Here is a 26,470-nt window from a genome sequence, read left to right on the forward strand (position 1 = left end):
GGTGGTATTGGCTTTTGTCGGCCTGCTGCCTGTGAAGAGAGAGCAGTTTTCCGCCTGAGGGTTGGCCGTGTACTGCTTAAACGCATACGATTTCACAGTGCACCTATACAGTGCTCTTCTTCCCGACTGAAATGGTGGGAGCTTAGTCATGTTTACAAGATGAGCAGAAACACAAAAATAAAACGCTATTCTTTGTTAGAGCACACATTTATTTTTGTACAAGCGCCCGCCCTGCCTCAACGTCGTCCTCAAAGTACAAATGCAGCAATTCGTCCTGGATGACCTACAAACGCATCACATGGTTCATCGAAAGCCGAAATCAGTATCCACAAGAGATGAACGGGTTTCGCCAAAACAGGTCTGCGATTAGCAGATAACGTCATCACCCTCGTTTCGTCACCTTCACGCTGGGCGCATCCCGACAGCCGTTTTATTTGACATCAAGGCCGCTTTCGACTTTGTTTTTTTACCATGCCATTCTCGCAGCAGAGAAGGTATGTTAGTGGATTTGAAACTATTTAAAAGAACGGCAAATTTATGAGTACTCCCAAATTGCTCAACTTATTTTTTTTTTCACGCCAGAGAGTTGTGTTCAGTCCTTTCGTATTTAATGTTACCCTGACACACATAACCAGGAGCCTGCCACAAGGTGTACGCATCACAATTTATGCGGAGAAATCGCTATCACTAATGGTCTTTGAGACAAAGCAAGCATTGGCCAAGGATCGGTGTGGAACATTCGCGTCCATACTGGCTCGATTTCTGCTCAAGCAGCACACAACTGTTCCAGTAACGACGGGCAGAACGCCAGCCGCATGCTCATGTTCGGTCGCGAGCTCTCAAATGGCGCTAGTGAGTGAATGAAAAACTTTATTGAGCTCTAGATTCGTGGTCTTCTGCGGTCTTCAGATGGCTTCGTCCATCTTCTTGCAGAACGGAACGTTGCCCTCAGTTCAGTGCTCCGCTGGATGCTGCTGCCAGTTGTGCTCGCCGAATCGGCACTAACACGCATTCAGCCACGACCTGCTGAAAAGGCGACCCCTGATCTCAGCGTGACTAATTCGCCGAGAGGAGTGCACGCAGGGCAATTGGTCTGTTGTAGCGACAGCTACATTACGGTAGTATTCCGAGCCTTCAGCGTAACGGCGCCATGGCGGTGGCTACGCTGCCACCCTGTGTCTGCGCCGCCACGCTGTCACGTGGTGCGGAGCAGCCGCCGGTGGCGCCGTGGCTGATCACGTGGTTGGTCACATGACCAGCCACGTGGTGAGGAGCAGCTGCTGCTGCCGGCGGGAGCATATATAGGAACACTAGCGAAACCGAGCTGCCACAGCTCTGCGCATGCGCCGTGTCAAGTGGGACGAAGATGAAGAAGGAACGCCCAGCGAAACGGAGCGGCGAAAGACTGACTTTGCAATTCAACTGAGTGAATTCCACTCGGCCAGATGTACCTATCGCGTAACTCCAGGTTTAACCAAAGCCAGTTTTTTTCCGCAACTTCACAGGAAGCCCTGCTTGGATTGAAGGAACTGCATTGAAGAGGCTCGGACATCGATCTTGGCTAATCAAGTGTAAAAGCGAAACGGTTCGTCGGCACCTTGATCACATAAAGCCCGGTGCAGAAGCCTGCCCGACGGAAGATCCGCCACCAGATGAACGGACCAGCAGCAATTGAGTGAACAACAATACACTGTGCCGGCTCCGTACGAGATCAAGCGGCCAGCGGAAACTTCGCCTGCGCACTATCTGCCTACAGCGCCCCACCCGGAACATGGAGAACCTGCGGTCCGTCTAGACGACCGTGCAACGCAACCTTGCGGGGAGCAACCCAACGGGGGTCCACGCAGCAGCAGGCAGGCAACAGCGCTAAGACCCTGCAGCGTGAACGGCGTCCACCCGACCGAAACGGTGACCAAATCTAAGGAGGAAGGGATGTCGTGTTCGCTGACCAAGTGATGCAGGGCCTTCCAGCAGCCCTTGCCTCCTTCGTGCATACTGTGATGACCCCCATAATGCGCAGGTCCACACGGGACGGAGAGGCAAAGAGACACCGTATGGCTCAGTTTAAACAAACAGGTATATTCAATAATTACACATGATTAAGATTATACATCAGAGGCTGGGGCGTCCGAGCTTACGTGCCGACGACTTCATGGGGGCGATGGAGTGGCTCCGGAGTTGGGCTCGAGCGGTTGCTGGCAGAAGCTGCACGCCGTCGGGCTTCGGCGCTGAAGGCCCTCTTCGCGAACGATGTCGTCCTGAGCGTGTATGCAGTAGAATTTCAATAGTCGTCCGTTTCTTCGAGGATGGTTCACAAACCCTTCCTCTAGTGTCGTTCGGCTTGGAAGATGAACAGGAGGCGAGCTTGTAGATGATGACAGCAGAGCATAATTTTACAACATACATATACAGAGAGTTAAACTGGAAAAAGCAGAACTGAATTTACAAAAGAACAAACTTTGCACTACTTTACTCATCGACCGGGCAGGTTAGTGCCTAAGTAGCATCACATTACATGCTAAGCATGGAGCCCCAGCTCAGACTGGACTGCATCCGTTTACATGCGCTTTTACGCACTTGATTAACAAAGGACTAAGGGCGGTCATTTTCAGTGGCCCGCCCAAAGCATCAATTCTCCAATCAAAAATAACATGCGAGATGGGGACAACCCCTTGAGTTGGGCTTAGCCTCGAACCCAGAGTCTCGTTAACAACACAAACTAAATAAACAAAAACGCCACAACTCTCTCTCAAGTGAGAGTATCCACAGGCTCTCCCTTCGGAGCTAATCCTTGCCCCATGCATGCATACCGCCACCCACCATCGGTCCGCGTCGCCCGTCAGCAACAGAGGAGGGGGCGAAAGGGCCCACGATGCTGCCGGGCTACCGACGGCGGGACACAGCTAATAAGCATGAAGGGGTTCGTCTGTCGCTCCGGGAAACCAGATTAAGGGTCGCCCCTGTCTTCCCACATTCTTGGCGAGTCTTGCCTGTCCGCCATGACAGGTGTCCGTCACGGCCCTCCTGGGAATGCGCTTTTGTTCACGAGGCACGGCGGGAAGCTGTGGGTGCCTTCCCGGCGATAGCCCACGTCAAAAAAGGGGGGGGGGGGGGAGGGGGTCCGTGCGTCAAGCGACAATTTTCGTTCCCCGTATGTACTCGGGGGCTCTCGGTTTCCGCTTGTGCCGGCGTCCTGCTTTCTGCAAAGGTATGCAGCTGGAAAAGAGGGGCGGCCTTAAGCCCCAACTCGATGCACACACAAGGAATGTACCTCGTAGCACACAAGGAATGTCACAATACAAACCGGCTGCTTTCAAGAAAACTAGCACGGTGTCTCCCCCAACAACACCCCGCCCCTATGGTCTCGTCGAATGGTGCATTCCCCATTTCCTGCACTCCCACTACACCGGATGTGCTTTCTTACACACACACGCACACGCACACACACACTCTCTCTCTCTCTGCACAGCTTTTCTTTGTAGCCGTATGGCTGCGCTTGGGAGGATGCCAGTGAGTAATTTCTTCCTTATTACAAATTTACTCCACTTTAGGGGGATTCCCCTGAACATTTTACCAACACTGACTAGACGCTTCCGTAAAAGGTGCAAACCAGAGATACCCGACCACAGCTCGTTGGTTGCTAGGCACTGGTTCCAGGAATTGCTTAGGTTTCAGTCGGAAAAAACTGTTACCGCCACACATTTTGTTTCTTTATACAAGTGCCTCGTCCTGCAGTAAAGGAATAGGTTACGTCCTGCGATTGTCCTCTGTGCAGTTCTTCCATGTCTTCGTACTTTACGGAAGTACCAAGCTTGTATGATGGCAAAAAAACTGGCCATGGTCGTCGAGCTCCTCTGCAACAGCGGCTATAGGTGTCCTCGTTTATTATTTCATCTCATCTCGTGCACTCTCAGTGTCTTGAACGCCCTGCGCACAGAAAGAGATGAAAGAAGGCATTGTCTTAAGAAAATTGCGCGAACATAAACTTGGACCACTCAGCACAATTTTTGGATTGTATCGAAATCCCTAGCTCCAATGAAGAGCAGTCACCAACTTTGTCGTAGATGAGCCAGACAAACTCGAACAAGTGACTATAGGTGACTTTAAACTGCGTCACTCCAGACGCAAGGGGATCTATTTCGTACTTCTCATCGGCTTCACTTCTGGGTGTTTTCTTTATGAATTATGATTTTATGAATTCCACTAGAGCCTTCATTCATCAAGGACACTATACGCAGTTCACTGAATAATAAACGCACCGTTCGCTGACAGCACTGCATTCATGGACCTCGGAAGAGCTGGATTCAAGCCCGCCTCTGACAGACCACACAATAAACAAATTCTCACCCTTAAGGGTGCAAATCAGCTGTCCCCAAACGAACACCCTTTTGGGTGCTAAAAAGGGTGCAAAGATCAGCACCCTTCAGGGAGGCTGCAAAGCATGAAAGTTTCGATGGCGCGCATCTATCCAAGGCTTTTGCTTCATGGGTGAATCAATGTGGAGCACCCTTACAACATGCATTCGTAGAGGTGTTATGGCAAAATAGTACCCTTTAATGAGGGTGCAACGATTACATCCTCTAAAGTATCACTAAGTGCACCCTTCCTTAAGGGTGCTGGCCTCTGCACCCTTTTTTAGCACCGAACAATTGGAAAAGGGTGTTCGTCTGGGGACAGCTGATTTACACCCATAAAGGGTGAGAAATTGTTTAGTGTGCACCAGTAACAAAGCCGCCGTGGCATGTTATTTCTTGCATTTATAATTGAAGTCATGTCTCCATCCAAACAAAGAAAAAAAAAGCCTTGCATATAGAGATATCCAGCATTCACCTTTGTACCAGGTCCAAAACTCCCGGGAAGACGCTCTCTCATCGGTCAGCAGTCACGTTCAGCACAATCACGTTGCGGGGCGTACAGGTGACGAGCAGGGTTTACATTGTATATGAAGTTGCCACGAGTGATGGTGATGTTGATGCGAGCTGCTGCGATGGTGCCACTTTCAGCACCCTGTTGGGGATATATGAGCAAGAACTTGTCACCTGTAATAATGAGGTGCACTCAAGAGGTATGAAGAAACATTACGGATGCATTGAAGTTAAGCGGCATGTTCTTGGTGAAATTTGTATCAGTAAAGATAAGTATTGCAAGTTATTATGAATTTACTCCCCGTAAATACACCTATGTCCGGTTCCCCAGCGGAGTATCCCCCCCCCCCCCACTCTTATTTTATCAGGCACTTGAGCCCAAAGCGCCCCTCGTTTAATCGCTGCCGCTTATCTAAGGAGCTGCATCGTATGAAAGGGCTGGTAACTTCCAACGAAATCTACCTGGTTGTTTACTTGGGAGGGAGACCAGGTTCGGTCGACCTGGAGCCGAGGACTTCCACATGGAAACTCAACTGCACAAAACAAAAACAGCGAACGAGTTGTGTTGCTATACGGACGTACATATGAACAATGAGAGTATGATTGCGTAACCAAAACACTTTTTCCACAAACAGCAAAAACGTGGTACGATTAAAAGGCATTTCAGTATTTTTTAAGCATCCTTTAGATTTCAAATGAAACTTAGAATCTATAGGAAGGGTGAGATGCTAATGTCGAACCCCGAACGCCATCAGCACAACCTGAAGTTTCATTGTCAGTGGCTGCTGCGTACCCTATCTGCTTAAACAGAGTGAAAAGCTAGAAAAAATCAAGATTGATAGAATACCATTTCGCTAATAGTGCTAGTGCTCCGTGTTCAGAGCTCTACCACCTGAGAACGCACTTGGCATATCTTTTTTTTTTCATTTCCTGTAGTCGTTTGGTACAATATACAGAACTCGAGTTTTTGCATATTACCACGTTCGAAATACGACTGCGGTGGCGGCATTGAAATGCAGGTCGCTGTGCAGCGCAATGTGGGAAAACGTTTAAAAATTCTGATTTCTCAAAATTAAAAAGCTGCCCTGAAACAGAGCAACAGTTTCACTCTCCTTTCAAGCCCTTAATGGCGCGGTTCAGGCGCGCTGCCTAAGTAAGGCAGTTACTGCCCCGTCACTTATACCTCATAACCAGGCACCAGAAATGAAGGAGCTTTAACACTCATTTATGGCGGCGCTTGCGCCCGAGCATTTGTTCTAAAAATTTACTGAGCTTATAGGCTGCGAATAGACGGTGAGGCTACAGCTTCATTTCGGCCTATCGGCGTCTGGATAGCGGGAGACGCTTTCGATGACTCCACAAATACGCCGGCGTCTGCTGTGCAAAAACTGCGCCAGAAATGCGCTCGTTGTAAATCGATCACATCGTACACAGAACAAGCAGCACTCGGTGCTGTACGGTGCAGCGTGGTTGGGGCGCGAGGTATCTCTGCAGGTAGCACCGAACATTTTGCAGCGTTTCACAAACGCTAGAAAAATGACGCGCGCGCACACACGCACACACACACGAGCGCGCACAAAACAAGGACACTAGAATTGTCCGCTAGAGGACTGACCGCCCGCATACACGCGAACGGAAAGGGCCTCACCGGGTCTGATAACTTCTAGTTGGACGTTCCAAGGGGCATATCGCCGTGTTGAAGTCGCCTCACCGGCAGCCACCTTGTCTACAAGTGGCTCGCAGCCATTAGGTGATGCGCTTGATGGACGAGCGCATGCGTGGAGTTTAGGGCGAGCACACCTGTTATTCGTGAAAGTGCAGTCATGCGCGGTCGCGTGCTCTGCATGCTGTGATGGTGCGACATTCCTGGCCTGCGAAAAACTCGCTGTAGAAAATGAGACGCTCAAATTAGCGAAAATGTTCTAGTTGTCGCACACTTCCGGCTGAAGGCTGGCCCTAAAGTTACCGATATATCTAGCGGTAACGCTGTGAGCGAGGGCACATTGAGAAGGAACTCACCAGGGCTAACATTTCCGCCCACGACGTTCCCAGAACCGCAGTGCTGCCTCGATGCGACGTGGTATTCTGCCATGTCGACGCGAGTTGAGCTTCGAAGAGCACGCCTCTTCACTGCAGTGGACGACGGGGAGCGAATAAGCGCAGATCCACGGCGCCTATATACCCACCACTCTGAGAAATCCACGTGACCATCGGCGTGGAATCACGTTGCTATTTCGTGCACTGTTGAGTCATTTCAACATATGTGGATCACATGCTTACACTGATTTTGCTGCCCTCCTCCCTCTGGAATCAAAGTGCAACACAACCCTCGCAAGCAAGATAACGCCTCTTAGCGAAGTAATTGCATCGCGGGATATTGCTTCCAACCATTGTATGACGCTGAATACGGTGCCTCTAATTGATAACCATCGCTGGGTTCTTGATAGCATTTCCGTTCGCCGCATGCCGGTTTGCACCGTAGCGCCGAAGGCGGTCCCTGCTCTGTCGACCACCGCGTGGAGGCTTGACTTTTGGTCGTGTAATGATTAACCGTGTACCGCTTCGATGGATACGACTCCACCAGTTAGTAGCGTCACCAACCATCTTGGTTCTTAACGGACAATTGCACGATCTGCCAGATGAACACAAAAAAAAAGAGATCAATCATTAGCATATATTTTGTACAGCTTTACGATCCCAGAGAAAATCTGCACGGTGATAGTAAAACAACGTTTGCGACTGAAACCCTACCCCAGACTCTCCGAAACAGCTCATCGGGTCATTCGAACGCTTGTTTCGTGCGCTGCAGCCGTTCGGAGCGGCGGCGTTCAGTGCGTGTGGTGGTTGGTGCATTCAGGGACAGCCACTCGGCGTCGCCAGTCGGCTGTGCCGAGTCGTTAGTGTGGGAAAAATCCCAAGAGCAGCAGCGGTGGAGGCCGTGCGCAAGCTCTCCACTTCTCGCGGAGGCCACCAGAGCGCTGCGAGTGAGTGTGACGTCATAGTTCGTCCTTTAAGTGGACTAAAGTTTCCACTGAGCATAGGGGCCACTAGGAGCAGCGCGGAGTGATGACGTCATGTGGATGGTATAGAGAGAGGGCCCTATTGCGTTTCACTCTAAGGCGGAGCTTACTCCCAAGTTTTGTTAGCTCCCGGATGCGAAGTCAGTGTTGTGTGTGCAGGCGTGGGCACCGGCCCGACAACTCGAATGTCGCAAGCTTAGCTCGCGCCGCTACCGCCATACGTCCCAATGGATAACCACTTGTTCTGCGCCCGTCGTCGCCTCGTCGATCTGGCCGTATAGCGTGCAGTGTCCCAGTACTGTGCGGGCCAACCTCCCTGGATAATGCGCCCGATGCCTCAGGTTAAACCTCCATTCTGGCTTCATTCTTCCTCCACCCCCCCCCCCCCCGAGCGTCGGAAATGTGTTGCCGTATACTATTTTACTGTAATGTGTATACTGTAGTTACTGAACAATGCATCTTGTGCGCTATAATAAAATATTTGCGTGATGTCAATTCGGCTTTTCGTCAAAGGCTGCCTTTACAGCAGCAGATTCAAGAAAAGCTCCAACGAGAGCAGAGAATTACCCAAATGTGTACCTTCCTGAGTAAGTAAAATAAACACGTAATTTTCTCATTAAGGCCGAAATGATTGTAAAATTAATTTCCAAGGGCTACCTTTAAAACCTCCCTGTGGGCATGAAAAACTTTCCCCCAGTACCAAGCCCTTGAAGGAAGAAATGTTCCCCTTGCGTCCGAAGAAAACCTATTTGGCGGGAATAAATTATTTACTTCATTTTGAAGCAATCAACTCAGCAGAGCCACTGGTATTGTGACGTGAGGAGGAAGTGTGCGCATCGGTGAGCCTTCGCTCGTTTCGTCTGCCCACTGACGTCATCGGGGTAGGGTACGCGCGGCGGTGAAGTGTCACCCTGATCGGTTGCGATCTACTGCGAGCAGCGATTTTTTAAAACAATTTCTAAATTATAGGTTCCATGCAGAGCATCCAACTGTAATGCCCACAAAGGCCATCTTTATAGATCTGCTGCTCTAGAATATGCCCATCGAAATCGCTGCAGGGTCCCTTTAAGTGCTCCCCCTATTTCTGCTACACCATGCAGATTTGACATGCATATATAGGGTTAATGATTATGTTCTCTTTTTTTTGTCTTCGTCTGGCAGATCGTGTAATTATCCGTTAAGAGTCACGATGATTGGTGACTAAGTGGTGGAGCCGTATCCATCGAAGCGGTACACGGCTAAGCATTACACGACTAAAAGTCAAGCTTCCACGCGGTGGCCGACAGAGCGGGGACCGCTTTCGGCGCTACGGTGCAAACCGGCATGCGGCGAACGGAAATGCTATCAAGAACCCAGCGATGGTTATCAATTAGAGGCACCGTATTCAGCGTCATACAATGGTTGGAAGCAATATCCCGCGATGCAATTACTTCGCTAAGAGGCGTTATCTTGCTTGCGAGGGTTGTGTTGCACTTTGATTCCAGAGGGAGGAGAGCAGCAGTATTAGTGTAAGCATGTGATCCACATATGTTGATACGACTCAACAGTGCACGAAATAGCAACGTGATTCCACGCCGATGGTCACGTGGATTTCTCCAGGGTGGTGGGTATATAGGCGCCGTGGATCTGCGCTTATTCGCTCCCCGTCGTCCACTGCAGTGAAGAGGCGTGCTCTTCGAAGCTCAACTCGCGTCGACATGGCAGAATACCACGTCGCATCGAGGCAGCACTGCGATTCTGGGAGCGTCGAGGGCGGAAATATTAGTCCTGGTGAGTTCCTTTCCAATCCGCTCTCGCTTGCGGCGTCAGCTCTCAAAAGCACGGAGAGGCGCATGCCGGCTTAGAGCTGGAAATTGTGCGATAGACCGAACATGTGAGCTTATTTGAGTGTCTCGCTTTCCGCAGCGCAGAGTTTCCCACAGCCGAAGGATCTCGCACCAGTACATCGAGCAGAAAGCACTCAGGCGAACCATTGCTGCTTTCTAAATAGAAGTTGTGCTTGTCCAAAACTCAACCCCTGCATTCGTCCGTCGGGCGCGTCACCGACATGATGGCACCCATGCAGTCGTAGACATCCACGATCCCCAACGATCAGCCCTGAACACGGAGCAAGAGTGTTCGGTCTAATGTTTCTGTCTATTCTCTCCTTTGTTTCTTTTCGCGTACGTTATAATTCTGTCACAATTTCGTGGCGTTGCAAGGACGACGCCATCTTGTCTCTGGGGGGGGGGGGCTTCCTATGCGTGAAACGGACACGGAGCGCGCCATTTTATTGGTAGCTCTGCCTTACCTGCGTGCGCATGCTGATACGGGGAAATTGGTTGTACAAACGTTTTTATTAATGCATTATTCTCCTGCCTTTGGCCGTGTTTGCGTTCAATATCGATTACACACACACACACAAATTTCGTCGTATCGCGAAATGAAGCGTTCATCGGGCGTGGCCTGGTTGACATATCGCGTAGTCTATTCAGACATTTTAATCAGGCCTTTTTTCTGTGCTGTCCCACACGGCCATTGACGCCCGACGGTTATCCCGCCTCGGACTTTCGGATGTTCGTCGGAACATCCTTTATTTACTCAAAGTCAACCACCGGACGTCCGTCGGGCCATCCGACGCAAGACCGCGGACCATGTGTAGTTCATCCGATGGACGACCGACCGCGGACGTACGGACTTTTCTCGGACCAGCGTAGGGTAGCATGTATGTCCAGGTTATTCAAGCGGTTTCTGCATACTTTTTGCCGCAGGACCTCTGCACGCCACTGTTTTCATTTAGCGCAAAATTAAACTAGCAATAGGTGCAACAAAAGATAATTTATTGCACGAGAAGGCTGCTTCCGAAGCGACAAACACGACACACAATATACATATACGGAAAATTACAAAATCACAGCAAACACAGTCACGGTGATCTCTCCACGTATACAGAGGTGAGCACGTTTGTCTAGAACTCTCGAGCGGTGGCATGCAGAGCGAATGAAGGAAAATTTTACGCAGCGTAAGGATGAAGTGATTGTTCCTGCACCGGGTTGCATTCCTATGAGGCTTACTTGAGAGCGAATATTTCTGAAATTCAGTACCTGTTCTAGAAATTCGCTTCCTTTCCTTCGTAGAGCACCGCTCGAGCGCTTCAGACAAATGGGCTCGCCTTTCGCTACGCTTCGCGCATTCCAGTCGAGTTCGGCAGTACAGGCTATGCCGGCTAGGGGTGCGGGCATAAGACGACGATGCGATGCAGAGAAACTTTTTCTAACTTCCAAGCATTTTTTTTCAATCACCGGTATTACTTGACCGCCCCAGGGTGCATTTTCACACATTTGCTTCCCTTCAGTAACCACTCTCACAAGCAATATCCCACTGCCCAACTTGAGAGTACAACGACGCTTAATGGCAAATTGCTCCTTTCTCTTCCTGTCGAGCGTTCTTTGCCAAAAACAGATGTCACCTACCGATGCACAAGATACTTATTCGTTGATCTCAAGGGTAAAAATATCGGCAAATCGAGCTCGCAAGCACACAGCAACAAAGAACGCCGGCCACATTTGTTGTTTACTTCAGCGCGGCTCGCGATCGGCTTTGGCAAGTTTGGCTTTTAGGCCGGTCTTTTCTGTTGCAATCAGGAATAAAAATAAAGTGTATGAGTAGCTTCTAAGGTGTTTAAAATTGTAGTTTAACGTTCGGAATCATCGAAGGCATTTCTTTTCGGTTAAAAGCAATAATGGATTCGAGATTCAAGTCAATTCAAGTCTAGCAAAAATCCGATAAATATAAACAAGTTGGACCAAAATTAATGTGCTCTAGAATACTGGGGCACTATACCAAAATCAGTCGTTTGCGCTGTTCGAGGCTCGCTTTTTGTTCATTGCGCAAATTAAGCTTTCGGCACGAATTAAGGCACGATGCGAGGCGCATGTGTCCACATGCGTGCATCTGGCTGGCGGACTGGCCGTTTGGTTGGTAGCTGTGCCATGCGTGGTCGTCAGTCACCCGTAGTACTAAGTCCGGATCAAGCTGTCGAGAAATGGCTAAGCACTGCCTCCTTGGCTGGGTGGGGCAGAAAGGTCATGTTAGTGGAGGGGCATATGATGTACAGGATGTAGCACTACGCCCACTCGTATTCTCAGTGCAACGTCCACACGATGGATTCAATGCACAAGCGAAGCTCCGCAGAGATTATTTTGTAGAAGGACTCTCCCGTTGAAAGGTTGCTCGCTTACGTGTACGGGCCACCGCGGGCATGCCGAATACGAAGTTTGCGCGGCGTCTGTGTTCAAGCAGCTGTGCTGAAGAGTGCAGACACAATGCCATGTGCTGCTCTTACAGCCAGCAATATGGAAACGTTTTTCAGCAGCATCAGTGCTGCAAAGCACAAGATATTAGACTAAAGGTCGCCGAGCTAATTCGAGCTTCTAATAAGAGTCCGCAGTGGGCAGCTCTCTATAGCCCTCCCCACCTCCTACAACAACCAGACACGAAATATACCGGTTCGCTGCCGAATGGGGAAGTGATTTTTCTGTTCTGCCCGTTTTCAAAGTCGGTGCTAAGTAGGACGCCCCTCAAAAGCCCACCGGACATCCGGATTTTCGGATGTCCGCTTTCGGATCTGCTTCGTTCTTTCTTCGGATGTCCGAATTCGTCTTCGGGTGTACGGACCTTAATCGGACGTCCATCGGACATTGTTGGCCGTCTGGGATACTGTGCAGGGTTCGTAACGTGATGTTACGCCGGCATACCGTTTCCTCGATACACTATTAGAGAGTGAACCGTACGGAAAATTCGGTAATGTGTTGCCGTTGCTACCGTAGCCAGGCTTGCCTAGCCATGAGGGTATTTGTCTGGGCCAGTCGGTATATATTGCAGAAAATGGTATAGCGCAAAAAAGACAGGACTAAAGCAGCGGACAGACACAGTACAGCGCAAAAAAGACAGGACTAAAGCAGCGGACAGACGCCTGTGTCTGTCCGCTGCTTTAGTCTTGTCTTTTTTGCGCTGTACCTTTTCTTGCCTAGTCATATTTGCCTTATGTGGTAGCAGTTACCGTAGTTAAGTGTTTACCGTGCGGCAGTGCTAAAAGTCTCTATTGTCGTGCAAGCTTGTCCGTGTTGTTCAACGAAACACATGCATTTGGCGGTTATTGGCCTATAGTATCACGTCTCATAGGAAAATAGTTGTGCGACGCCCCTTTTTTGCTGTGCTCTGCAACAGTTGTCCAGCATCTTTCAAACTACAGTATCAATTTGTTGCATACCACTCTTGATGAATGCTTGCCTGGTGGTCGATCAATTTTTACCGTTTCGTTAAATACCGGCACTTATAGGCTGCGACAGTTGCTCATGCCTTGCATATTCTGCGAAACGGAAGTCTGATATACACAACACTAGAAGTGCAGTGATTCAAGCTTTATGTTGTGTATAGCATTGTTTGATTTGAAAAAATGGAGGCAAATAGAACTCAAACTACGTCTTTTCTCTTATAGGTGATGTTTCGATGGAATCCTCCATTAGTTTAAATTAATTTGATGGAGTCCAACTGACAGTGTTGTGCTGATGTTTCCTACATTCTTCCACGTCTAGATTGCAGAAGCAGTTCACCCCAGCGTGGCATGTTTGGCACATCACCTCTGCATTGCCAAGTGAAGCAGAATGAGGCTGATATCGGCAGTACCTGGAGTACGTCTCTGCACCACGGTGCTCAGCACAATTTGTTCCTTTTTTTTGTCCAGCACATCAGCTTCCGGTATGCTCAAAATGTCACTCAGGAGCTTTCAATTTATTAGCGCTGGACGTTATTTTCATTGCGATGACTGTGCACATGCATTCAGTAAACAGCATAACCATGAACGTGTTTTACTATTTTGTGCATCTCTGAACGACACCTATTTATAACTGCTTTGGTTTTCCTAATAAGTTAATGGCATTGCAGGTGATAATGCCATGGACATCCTATCGTTGCGCACTGGTAACGAAAAAGACACCTAGTGGCCGATGTGTACAGTGACATGATTCATTCTTAATTGCCAGTAGTTTAGTCGTTTGCTTGTAATAATCTGTTAGAACTTGTCTGTCACGTTCACGTGCATTACTCTGGCCTGATCGATAGGTACACTTGAGCTAAGGCTATGCAGTTATAGCTTCTGAGGAGCATCCGTCTTGGTCTTTCGTTACTTCAAACAGGTGTTAGCCTCAAAAAGAAAAGAAAATGTCGTCTGGAGAAGTGCTCTTGTGGACGTGCTGGGGATGTATGACGGAGCTATTCCGACACCTCGGTTTTCAAAACCTGCACATATATGTTCTAGAATGCTCACACTGCTCAGACATGAGGTACTGAAGAGGCAGTCTGCTTACTCAGACAACCCAGATATTTCGTCCACCCATGTCCGCCATTTTTTGCCTTCCGCACCATCTTCTGCAACAAGTTAGATATGCGAGCCCCTCCACATTCTAAAAAGTGTGGTGTTTGTTGAGGTGCTGTTTTTTTCACGTCCTTTAAGAACAGTTGATCGTGTTCATCCAAACAGCCAAATAACAATGTTTGTTTTTTCTCGCAGTTGACTTCCCGCTCGACTGTTCCAAGTCAGAGCTCTCCGAAAGGTTGTCTTCCTCTCAAGTAAACAAGCAGGTACCGGTATTTCTCGAGCCTTTGCTTGGTGCAGAGTAGTAGGGAAAAGTTGAAAGCATCGCGACAACAGAGAAAAAGTTTGCTTCTCAAATGCCCAGGAAATGTGGCTGCGTATAAAGCCACCCATCTAAAATATACCCATGAATAACACTAGCTCAGACAACCTAGCATATCCAATTTTGTAGAAAAAGTTTTATGCAAAACATCATCTCTATTTGCTTTAAAGAGAATCAGACCAAAATATTCTATATCCTTTGTTCTGTTTGACTACAGAATACTTACCTGTTGTAGCTAAAATGAGCATAGCAGGGTTGTGTCATGAACTGTATATATTACTGCGATTCTTTCCAAAACAGGTCGCTGAAGCCCAGACGGCAGATGTCAACATCACAGTCAGAAACGGCGATTTTGTGTACAATTCTCCAGACACTGATCTGAGTGAGATTGGCAACATTTTCCATGGATGTTCGAAACCTGACAGCAGCTCCAGTGACGTTCGACGAATGATTCCCAAGCCAGGCATGAAGGTGCGGTTGTAATATTTTTGTGTGTGTGTTTGTGTACTCGGATAACAAACGAAAGCTGCGCACTTTATTTTCTATGCCACATACCTTCATCTTTTCTTCGCCACGGGTTTTCAGTGCGCCACTGCTTCCAGATACTTGAGTCATTTAAATTCGAATTCTGATACCAACTATTCCTGCCGTACTTTCTGTGATGCTCAAAAATTATGATTCAAAAGCAGAACATACTCCGACTCCAATGCTGATACCTACTGTTGAATTGGTCACTCTTGTGTGATATGAGGTGACCCAGTTAGTCAAAGTATTAATTGTGTAATTTGCATTAGCTTTTAAAGTCGGTAAACTGGGGTTACAAAATTATTCACCCTGATGTAGAGTTTTAATTTAAAAAAACAGTAGACCAAAGCTTTCCGGCTTAGCAAATTAGTCAGCGAACGCTGACTGGCATTAGCGACCGAGAGGTCTAAAGTGGGAGTCCCGTTTCGACGTTTCACAGACAGCTGCCCGGTTGGGCACCATCTCGGCGCTCACGTGCGCACTCGGCCTTCTTCCACCTGCGGTCTTCGGTTGCGGTCTTTCACTTGCGGCCTTTGTCCATTTCCTTCACGGCGCAGTTAAGGTGTCCACAGCGAGTGAGACTGTTATCGAGTCCTCAATTTAATCCCGGGAGTTAGACAACCAGCTATCGCAGTAAAATTTTCTCAAACGGTTAGGAAGTGTGGTTGTGGAAAAAAAAAATTATTTCAATTACGCGTTTGAACGCCATAAGCTTTTAAAGCCTAGCCTATCGGATTTTGTAGGAAATAAGCAATACACATAATACATACGGAGGAAGCCACAGTCACCGAAACCAAGGCACACAAAAGAACGTTTTTTTTTTAATTTGTGGAGTTGATCAATGAAATGGTATGTAAGATTTCTGCACTGACGGGCATCCGATCGAAGTTTAGCACCACTTGCGCTTGACTTCAAGGTTTCTACATGTTCTAATGTGCAAGATTTGTAAATAAGTTCCACCATGAACTAAGTTTCTGCAATTCCATCCGAAACAGGTGAATAAAGCCAAGCCAGGAGCGGTCACGATCACCATCTTAAACGGCAACTTTGTGTACAACTCACCAGGTATTCAACTGAATCAGATCGAGAACATCTTGCATGGCCAATCGGAATATGACCACAACCTCATCGACACAAAGGTGTGCACATAATTTCTCATTTTTATACCCCGAAATGCTGCTTCAACGATCAATGCACCTTGCATGCTTCAGTTACTACCACATAAATGCAACTTTCTTCTCTCTTCTACATCCTAAGTTCGCCAAGATGCCATAACAGATACTTAGTTAAAAGGGAAGTGAAAGACTTGAAAAATTGCAGACCGATCAGCTTACTATCCATTACTAAAAGGTATTTAAAAAGGTATTCTTCAATAGAATCAGGGTAACCTAATACTTCAATCGACCAAATGAAAACACTGGCTTTCGTAAAGGTTACTCGCCAATAGACCATATACTCTCACCATAAATCAGGTAATAGAGGAACGTGCAAAATATAACCAGCTCCTAGATATAGCCTTCACAGATTACGAGGAAGCATTCGAATTGTATGAAAATTATGAAGATATCAAGCAATGAACATGATCTTTCCACTGGTAACAGTACCAGTTGATCGGCAGCCAAGTAGAAGTGCAGTAAACGTTTTTCCGAGAACTCGTGTTTCACTGATTTCTGCTGCTGAAAGTACGTCTATCAATTTCTGCTTTTCCTCTCCTTCATGCATTCTTGACTGACGCCATGATTTAGGTGCCCCCCCCCCCCCCAGGACTGAGAGGTAGTTACTGTGCCTTTTCACAAAACCGATTTAATCTGGGGAGTTGAGGTACGAACACCATCATGGTAGTTTACAACAGCTATACTAGCTTTTTCAGGGAAGATTTTAAGTAATTCTCAAAAATAGGTTTTTAAGAGAAAAATGTAGCTTTTTCAGCCTAGTATTACCATTGTTGGCAGACATTAGAAAACTGGCGAATTTTTAAAGTAGTAAGCTGCAGGTTAACTAATTGTTTAATTAATATTTTAACTATTAAGAGTAAAGCACCTACTAGCAATTGGAGGTTTTTAGCCAATATTAGTAATAGACATATCATTAATTAGGATTTGGAAAACACGAGTACGCTTTGCGCTGTGGCTCAACAATTTTTACTAGTTGCGTGCACTGGAATGGTTGCTTTGCCTGCATGGTTTTCGAAAGCGCATGTATTTTGACACGATACAACCAAAATTTGTCAAGCCACAGCGTCGAGGATAATCGTGTTTTCGAAATTCTAAAAACTGTTACGGCTATTACTAACGATCGGCTACAGATCTCCAGTTGCAACCAGTTGCCCAGCTGTGACAGTTAAAAAGTTAATTCTCAGAAATTAGTTAACCAGCTTACTACTTAAGATAATTTACCAGGTGTCTGGCGTCTGCCAACACTGGAAATAATATGCCGAAAAAGCCATATTCTCACCCCAAAAGGTGCCCATTTTTGAAAATTACATGCACACAAATTCGCTCAGCACTGCCCGCTCTACTTACTGGGTTTTCGTCCCACATTTGCGCTCCCGTTAGCGCACAGGGGGCAATCTCAGGCACGCTAGCTTCTAAAAAACACTCCTATGCAATTGGGTGGTACCCACACCACCGCTCGCCATCACCTGTAAATAAATGAGAGGCCACGAGAGGTCTCCTGCTCTGAATGAAGTTTCCGTTTTTGCGAACTTGTACTGTCCACACGGCGTGGACTTAGTGTCTGCAGTATTTAATTATACAGAAAAAAAAATATTGCTTCCGTAGCAGCTGTATTAGGTTAACCTGTACCCAAAGAATACGCAAGCTTGTTAGGAATATGTGGATAAAGTTCTCGCGATGTCCGTGTAAGCCACGTGCACCCTTTTTGCATGCCGGCAATACATCTCGTTGCTCAGTGCAGTGAGAATTGAATTGCTAATGAATGTACCGAAGGTACCAAGAGAATGGGAGAGAGGGCTAAAACTTCACAGACGTGTCATATGTGTAGTGCGCACTTGAATGGCCATTTCATGTTCGGAGCTGTGCGGAGTGGTGCTCGCCTTGACAAGCAGGTAGTGAACCTGGGCCGCCAAAAGGGGCCACGGCAAAGGCCAAGCTCTCCCACGAATAGGGGATGTTGTGTGGCTCCGGGGAAAGTAGCGCAGTGATCGAGTGGCTTTTGGCCATGATTTATATGTATACCGTGAGCATGGGCACAGCATAACCAACAGCAAAGGTGGCCTATGTGGTTGCTGCCAATAAGTTTGAACGCCACGGTCCAGCCAAAGTGTTAGTACTCTTAGTTTGCTTCGGGTGGTCGTTATAAATATTCTCTATTTCTGTCTCTTTCAGTGCTCAGCAAATACAAGGTGCTCCGACATGGAACATCACTGCGGTGATAGCAATGGGCTCAGGCCCACTCAGGAGCAGCTTCAAGACATACACGACGCACATGCCACAAAAATATTCAAAGAATACAGGCAATAATACAGCTCAGATATTTTGGGGAACAATAAGGTTACAGGAAAAAGACTACACACACATCCAAAGTCCCGGGAAAAGCGATCGCCTGCGCTTTAGGCCGCGCATGACAACGGTAGCGCCACCTGGTAACAGTCGGTCTCCATCGCAAATAGCAAGCATTGGCGGCGCTGCCCGCACCGGCGAGTGGTGCCGTAGTGACAGAGAACGGCCCGATTGATTGGTGGAGAGATTCAGCTGTTAAGCATGCCTGAAAATGTGCGAGCAGAACATACCAGACTTTCGAGTTCAGATGGAGCCGGCGAATTGGCCTTCAACGCCGAGTATGAAGAAGACATGTCCCAAGAGAGCAACTCCTACTGCCATGTCCGAGATCGCAGCAACAATTCCACTGCCTCGGGCACACTGAAGGAACTGCAGGCACCACACATGGGCGTGCGTCTTCGTCGGCACAGATCACATAACGACAATCATCACATGGAAGAATTAGCACCACAACAGAGGCGTTCTCAGAGTTCTTTGCAAGGTACCTTCCGGAATCTCATCGAATGTAGGTAAAAACTTGTCAGCAGACATTCTAGTCTTTCGTTATTCCGGTACCTGAGTGTGTTGTTCAATATTCTGTTTCGTGCAGAGGAGCCTGCCCACTTGCACACTAACTAAATGCCATTTTCTTCGATGTGGTCAGTTCCGTTTGAATCCAGTTGTGTTTCCATTATCAATGCAGACTTCTTTCATGTGATCATTGCTGCAGCCAAATGGAAGCGTGCTGAATCAAAATGCTAAGATGAGTACAGCAGCCAGTTGGGTGAGCTCAAAGAGAGCAGGAACGAAGAGGCTGGCAATCATACCGGGTGAAGGGGTAAAACATAATGCAGGGAGCGTCCGTTGGCTAGCCCCGGACGCAAGTGAAACGAGCAGTGTGTTTGTGTGAAGGTTCGTGCGGCTCAGACGACAACGGATGAGAGACACCCCCGAGCGGCGTGAAGGGTGGTCGGCAGCCCGTGCCTTGAGGGCGGCGAAGGCCCGAAGATGAACGGCAGCCACAAGGACACCACGGTTATGTGTGTGTGTGAGCAGGCCATTCCTGCGTGCCCAAGAAACGGCTGCGTGCACTGGGCCAGGTGGCAGCAAGCTGGCGCCGGAAAGATGGCTGGTGGCCAAGGCCAAGGCGAGATGCTGGCCCCTCTGAAGTACCATAGTTACTCGAATGTAACGTTTTTTCCCAGATTTTCCCCCTTAAAGTCTACTCTCGCGTTATAATCAAATACCGCACTTTGATTGGCCTAAAGCAGTGTGTGCCGCAGTGCATCCATTTCAAAGCAATCAGCTTGGTTTTGGTTTCAGCAGTTTTGCGATCTTATGCTGGCAACATGAGTGCCATGGAAGCCAAATCCTCATCCATCCTAAGTCAAAGCGTTGTTCTCTCATTTTTTAGTGTTTGTTGCAACCTTGCACTCAGTACGTTGTCGCATCGTGTTCTTGTGGCGTCGCTCGCGGTGTATTGATTCAGTGCACACGATGGCAAGGCATCGTGCTCAGTACGACGCTCGTTTTAAGAGAAAAGCAATCCTGTTAGGTGAAGAGGTCGGGGATTCTGCAGCAGCTCGAAGACTTGACCTCAACAAGTGAACCATCCGCGGATGGCGGCTGCAGCGGGAGGGGCTTTTTAAATGTGAGCCCGACCGCAAAGGATTTCGCGGGCCTCGCCACGGCCATCACGTTGAGCTGGAGAAAAAAGTGGCAGACTTTATTATCGAGCAGGGCAGCCGTCTCATGGGGTCAGTGTCGAGCTGATCCATTGGAAAGTTAAAGACGTTGCTCGGAAGATGGGAAGTTCAGAGAGTATCTCGTGGGTGGGCCCAAACGTTCATTAAGAGGAATGATTCTCTTTGCGGCGAACAACATCGATATGGCAGAAGTTACCTGGAGACTTTGATAGCGAAAAAAAAGACTCCATTTTTGAGAACTCGGCCTCCGAAAGCAAGGAAGCTAAATATGTTGGCCACGATGTCTGTTAAAGGTGCTTTGTTTTGCATCCTTAAGCCTTCCGTTACATTCGTGGTTTTATTTCTTCCCGCTGGGCAGCATATAAAGTCACCCCTCTCGTTACATTCAAGTACTAAATACGGTACGCTGTGCCGGAGAGGGGTGTCACTTGATAGGACCTTGGTCTGCGCTTGGTAGCGGAGATGCCTCCGCAAGACACGGCTGCCGGGAGCTTGTCGAGATGTTGCCTTCACAAGGAGCCGACCAAAGGCAACAACGCGGAAACAAGGGTGAACCAGAGCAAGCTGGAAAGGAGGACCCTGAAATGAGGAAAGGAGAGAGGAAAACAGAAGAACGAGGAGAGAGATGGTGGATGCCGAGACTAGAGGTCGCATCTTGACGGCAGCAAAGTTGTCTCAGTTTTGTACATAATGTAAATAAATTCTGCTGTAATCTTCATTTCGTGGTGGTCCGGCTTCGTTGAGAGGAGTGTGGAAGAGTTGGGAAGAACCTGCCTGACTCATGGGGTGAAACCACTCTTGCAGAAAGGACAGAGAACAGCACAGTTCTGGTGTCCACCGTGATGTGAGACAATTACTGCGCCACTTCCTTTCCTCAAAAAGCAAAACCAATACTGAAATAATCAGAAATCGGGAAGAATGAGAAGGGATGCTAAAAAGACCAGAGTGAAAGTGTCATTGTGCATATCCTTGTGTTCTGTTCGTGTGTCTGAGTGCTGCTGACCAATATGACGCAACAGCAACTAGCCAGACAGCTTTTGCTATTTTATAAATCGGACATGCGGAAAAGCCAATTCAACAAGCTTTCAGAGTGCATTTTTGATACTCGATATTTTTAACTACAGAGTCAATGCAGGAATTAAAAAAGAAAAAGACAGGCTCACTTGCGATGTTGATGGCTTTCAACTCTGAAATATAAACTTATACCTTAAAACCAAAATCAAAAGATTAAGTTAATCACAATTATCTAATCGTATTTTAACTGAGCACTGTAGCACACATATTCAAGAAATGTTGCCAAAACATTGCCCGAACACTCTCTAAATGTTAATAAAGTCTTCTTGATCACTAGGTAAGGTTAAACACTAACATTAGCGCAAGATTTGGGTAACGTTAATATGCCATTATCCTGACAATAGATTGACAAGGTGTGCAGAGAATAATGTTGCTGCTTAACTTGTGTTAGCATCAGGGCAGAGCACACCACCATCCTATGTGAAAAAAATACTAATGACCCCCTCCATGTTCTGCAAAGGTGACGCACCAAGAAACTTTCAAAGCAATTCAGTACTGGTGCGGATTTTTTTTACAGTCGATTAATGCACGCAATTAACACAGCATGCATTTCCACAGCGATCAAGTCAAACGATCAATTCATGCACGAAACACTGCACCAGAAACATTATGAAACTAGAAATGGGCATGGCGCTGTGTACACACATGTATAAGGCCCTCATTTTAGAGCCAGTGACACTTGTCAATCGAGCAAAGTTATTTTGGGCACTTTAAACTTGTAATGGTAAAAATTATAACTACAAGTGAGAACGACCATGTTGCTAATACCTTTTATTATAAAAGCCATATTACTCCGCACTGCTGTCTTTGTGCGAACATTATGCGAATGCATTCGGCAAAGGAGGCGCCTTTCCAAGCCCTGTCCACGTTGCTTTAGTATCCTCCAGTTACACTGTATTCACTGGGTTATGAGAAGCAGCAGGATTCAGTAAACTACATTACCAGTGCATTATCAGACTTGTCAGTATTATGAAGGAAGGCAACAGTCAACGAAACCAGGGAGCATAGAGGAATGTTTCTCTTTTTATAACTTGTGTACATCAGTGGGAGATTAAAATTGTGAACATTTTATCGCTTAAAGATAATGGATTATAAAGAGGAAAAACAACTACATGCCAATGGTGGGATCCGAACCCAAGACAAATTTGTGTTCAAAAATGCTGTCTAACATGGACTTGAAACATTGGCGAGATGTTACTACCAAATGTTGGTGTTATGTATGCTCATAAACATTACTCACAATTTAATTTTTCTTGCATGCCTATATATATATAATTTTCCTGTTGACGCCTTTGCACGTTAGTTCCTATTAGTGCCACACACTGGCTGAAGAGCTGCGGTGAAACAACTGTCATATGCATCAAACTGAAATCTCAGTTGCCCTGCCCTTACCAAGAACGAAACGTACTTCTAATGACTGCTTCTGATGGCTGGGATGGGGTTCTGAATTTTGAGTGCAAGACACCCTTTCCCAGGCTCGATATGAACATTTCCGCAGCTGCCTAAAACGACGCATGACTAAGGCAACATTTGAATGGGAGTTATATATCGCCGCCTTGAAGCACGAGCCCAATATGAATTGTCAGTCACAACAACACTGTGTAAGTTTCAAAGCAGAGTACAGCCTTAACTACGTCAAACTCGCAAGATTCTGAACACAAATATCAAAGATACCTCACACACTTTCTGTCATGAAAAAAAGAAAAATGAACGGCTTTATGCCACTTCACTTTTTATTCTCCTCGTCACTTCTAACAGCTTTGCATTTTAGTTTATGCCTGTAAACGAATAGTAAATACACACCAAATGCCATGCTTGCAGTGTGATGCAGAGGTGAGCTCGAAGGCTTGCTTCGGAAGCATGATTTGAAAGATCTCAGCAAGTTCCCCAGACGACTCTGAAGTGGCTTAGGATACTGCAATGCATGCAAGCTGATCTCTTTCGGAATTTGTCACAACTGCTTGTGTGACTTGGATACGAGTATCAAAATCTTATGAGCCTCCACTCCCAGACGCAGTTTCCGAAAAGTTATTCCAAGACTAGCCGAGAGTTAAATTTTTGTTCAGTCTTCAGCTTAGTGAAGAAGGTGATGATGCAAAGATCACATCTCTCAAGCTGTCGGAATTTGACCAAACAAGAAATTTTGAAACCTCATTTCCCAATCGTACTTTCTGTCATGAAAACAAGAAGAACTGCTTTATGGCACTTCACTTTTTATTTTCCACTAGAATAAAATACACAAAATCTGAGACTTGCGTAACTTCCGCTGAATTTTGAAAGAAATGCAAGCATGCCAACAGGCATGCAAATGACATGGCAAATATCCTGCTAAATACTGAACATCAGTTTTAAAACATTTGTGCAATTCTTAAGGAATATTAAAGAGTATAATACAATGCTCAATAATGTGTAAAGACCGTCTTTGGCCCTACATATTAAAATATTAAAAGCTACCTGAGAAAGCACTGCTTTCCAGTACAAATTTAAAACTCAGCAACAAAACACAGTAAAATTAACTGAGCTAAAACACAGATGTTTTAAACTGTTTCAACCCTCGGCTGCTTCATCTAACATTTTAAAAATGTCAGCTTTCTTGGCTGACACCACTTCTGGCCTCAGCTTGGCGAACTTTTCCTGCAAAAGCTTGAAGAATTTTCTATCTAAGACTGTACTGAATGCCATGTCCATAAGTGCATCTGCCTGGTTGTCAGCACCAACACCATTTCCTTCAATTCTGGAAGTGCAAAGAAGAAAACAAGAATTAGAAATGTAAAGTCCCTAGTTATGCAAGAATGTCATTCTGAAGCACACAGCCGAACTTTGCTAATCTTTAAAAATATACAGCACTACGAAAATTCCAATTTGGTGGACCATGCTATTTCTGGTACCAGTCTTTAAAGCGTATCTAGAGGTCAATAAAATCAATTTGAGCCCTGAAGAGAGGCATATTTGATTAGCAACAGTGCTAAGTTTATGTTCACTGCTGCTGCCTGACGTTGTTGTACAGGTGCGGATGTATGTAAATAGAACACGCTGTTTTGTTCTAAGTTCAATCACTGTCCCAAATGGAAATGAACAAACATTGTTAATCCATGAGAAAGAGCAACAACATGCAGTCCCAGCATGCACTTACCACTGCTGAGAATTACAGTCAGGTAAGGCATGAAAAATATTCGAAGATGATCGCCTGCTCCGTTTACTTTTGTCCGCACCTGTACATGCCATGTCTGGAGCAGAGTGCGCTGTGTGCAAGAAAACTAGCAGAAAAGGTGACTCAGTCCTCGCATGCAGTACTTGTTGTAACACCTATCATGTTGGGTCTTGCTGTGATGCTACCTATCGAATACTCAGATCAGTAAGTGAACCTCCTCGGAAAAGCTGGAAATGTCAGTCCTGATGAGAAAATAAGCTGGGGAAAACAGCAGTCAGTCTGGGTGCCAGTACGACTGACACTGTATTGCGGCATACTCCATCTCACAAGTAGCTTGCAGCACAGCGGAAGCTACAGCGATTACGAACGGTGGTGCGCGCTGCATAAATGTGTTCCTCCAAGTCCATCATTTAGCGACTGGACGCTCCATCACTTGCAATGAAAGCGCACCAGTGCACAGCTGCTGCATGCAGGAAACTGGACTGACGCCATTATTGCGAATGGCAGTGCATCACTTCACAGCAGGCCGCTGCGGTGCAGTGTTTTTGTGTGGTCTTTCTGTGCTAATTTACCCAAGAAAATGAAATGTTTGCTATACTTTCCAACAAAAAAAAGAAATAATATGGGTGATGGTTTTGCATTGTTAAGCACAAAGTATTGTGCAAAAGCATGGGTTTTGCACTGACCCTGGGAGCTAGTTGTGCACTTTTCCTTCCCTCAAAATCAAGGGAGTCTAAACCTACCTTCCACTGGTCTTGAGAAAAGGAAAGGCTTATAATTGCCTCAATTTGCAGGTGGACACCACCACTTATTGAAAGCACGAATGAGGTCTCCACTGACCCAGTGAGGCACTTACACTTGCTTTCCAAAGGCTTCAAAAAGACGGACACTGCTGAAACCCAAGGAGTACGTCTAGAAGTGCTTTCGTACTAAAAAGGTCAGAACTACCGTAAAAACCGGACTATAGGTCGGACCGGAATATAGGCCGACCCCCTAACTAAACAATTCTAAAAATGAAAAAGAACTTTTTCAATGGGAAAAGTACCTAAAGACATCCTTACTTTGAAACAAATGCGACTCGAGAGGTTGCACAATGGTGGCAGTATTTTATTTCATTTAAATGCTGCTTGTATGTACACCCGGCAAATTTTTTAACAATATAGCGCACCCATCGACCCGCGTGTTTGTTTCTGGCACACGCAAGCGCGGCGCCGTAGAGCAAAGCCCTCCTCTTCATGAATCGCCGCACCCAGGATGGCGAGCCTTTGAATTGTGCCCTCGTGAGTCTAGAGGCACGCGCGATTTCTACCGCTTTCACATGGATGCATTCGGGAATCACAGGCAGCGATCTTGCACGCAGCGCAAGCTTTCCTTCCAATTCTCGATACACTGCGGTCCACCCACGAAACGATGTTTTCTTCTGGTTGCTGCAAGTTGTAATGCGCAGCTTCTGCCTCTGCCAGTACTGAATGCTCTTTTTGGATACTCCAAAATTCGCGCTGTGCCGCCAGGTTCCCGTGAGCTTCCTCGTACTCAATCGCATTTTTCTTGAAGGCAATGGTAAATTGCCGTTGGCTTCCGCTTTGCACCTACTGAAACGCAAAATGGCGGCACTGCTGCTGATGGCGATGGTGATGGAGGCTGTTGACTTCAGCCACCCATTGTTGCAAGACTTCCGTATTTTTTCCACCAATGACCGGTATATAAGACGGGGGTCGACTTTTCACCATGGTTTTTTGAAAAAAAGTTCGACCTATATTCCGGTCTTTACGGTACCACTTCAAGCACTGAAATTATTATTGGAAAAACAGTTCAACTCCGTTCCAACATTTTAGGGACTACCGTATAAACGCGTGTAAGGGCCGCACCCGTGTAAGGGCCGCACCCCGTATTCCCAAAGGAAATATTTGAAAAAAAAAAAAAAAAAGATCCGTGTAAGGGTCGCACCCAAA

At 46.9% G+C, this 26,470-nt stretch overlaps 3 protein-coding genes across 34 annotated transcripts in view; 1 reads left to right on the top strand and 2 right to left on the bottom strand.

Annotated features, from left to right (window-relative positions):
* The window catches only part of LOC144099061 (uncharacterized), a 74,306-nt gene extending 52,335 nt beyond the window's left edge, over positions 1–21,971 (top strand). For 6 of the 16 annotated variants that reach the window (XM_077632116.1, XM_077632114.1, XM_077632113.1 and 3 more), the window contains 5 exons: positions 13,462–13,624; positions 14,436–14,506; positions 14,863–15,033; positions 16,083–16,226; positions 18,435–21,971. In XM_077632116.1, coding sequence (XP_077488242.1) covers positions 13,531–13,624; positions 14,436–14,506; positions 14,863–15,033; positions 16,083–16,226; positions 18,435–18,569 — 615 coding nt within the window. In that variant the 5' untranslated portion in view covers positions 13,462–13,530 and the 3' untranslated portion in view covers positions 18,570–21,971. Of the gene's footprint in view, positions 1–9,539; positions 9,656–11,602; positions 12,593–13,461; positions 13,625–14,435; positions 14,507–14,862; positions 15,034–16,082; positions 16,227–18,434 lie in introns of those variants that run through there. The other 10 variants (XM_077632120.1, XM_077632107.1, XM_077632109.1 and 7 more) reach the window with 9 other exon arrangements.
* The window catches only part of LOC144099057 (uncharacterized), a 183,607-nt gene that overhangs the window by 100,052 nt on the left and 57,085 nt on the right, over positions 1–26,470 (bottom strand). The window contains exon 19 of one of the 15 annotated variants that reach the window (XM_077632102.1): positions 23,564–24,101. The exons of the other annotated variants lie outside the window; for them this stretch is intronic. Coding sequence (XP_077488228.1) covers positions 23,915–24,101 — 187 coding nt within the window. The 3' untranslated portion in view covers positions 23,564–23,914. Of the gene's footprint in view, positions 1–23,563; positions 24,102–26,470 lie in introns of those variants that run through there. 15 annotated transcript variants of the gene reach the window in all.
* On the bottom strand, positions 3,123–11,424 carry LOC144099065 (uncharacterized). Of its 3 annotated transcripts, XM_077632125.1 has the most exons (5): positions 6,885–6,988; positions 6,514–6,750; positions 5,328–5,398; positions 4,831–5,007; positions 3,123–3,927 (listed from the first exon to the last, which is right to left on the bottom strand). In XM_077632125.1, exons 1-4 carry the CDS (start codon positions 6,955–6,957, stop codon positions 4,876–4,878), a joined length of 513 nt encoding a protein of 170 aa, XP_077488251.1. In that variant the 5' UTR covers positions 6,958–6,988; the 3' UTR covers positions 3,123–3,927; positions 4,831–4,875. The 3 variants fall into 3 exon arrangements, 2 of the variants coding, with proteins under 2 accessions (XP_077488251.1, XP_077488252.1); XM_077632126.1 differs by lacking the exon at positions 6,514–6,750; XR_013307301.1 differs by lacking the exons at positions 6,514–6,750; positions 6,885–6,988 and adding an exon at positions 11,338–11,424 and having other exon boundaries at positions 3,125–3,927.

The sequence above is a fragment of the Amblyomma americanum genome, chromosome 7 (genome assembly GCF_052857255.1).
Source record: "Amblyomma americanum isolate KBUSLIRL-KWMA chromosome 7, ASM5285725v1, whole genome shotgun sequence".
Taxonomy (NCBI): Eukaryota; Metazoa; Arthropoda; class Arachnida; order Ixodida; family Ixodidae; genus Amblyomma; species Amblyomma americanum.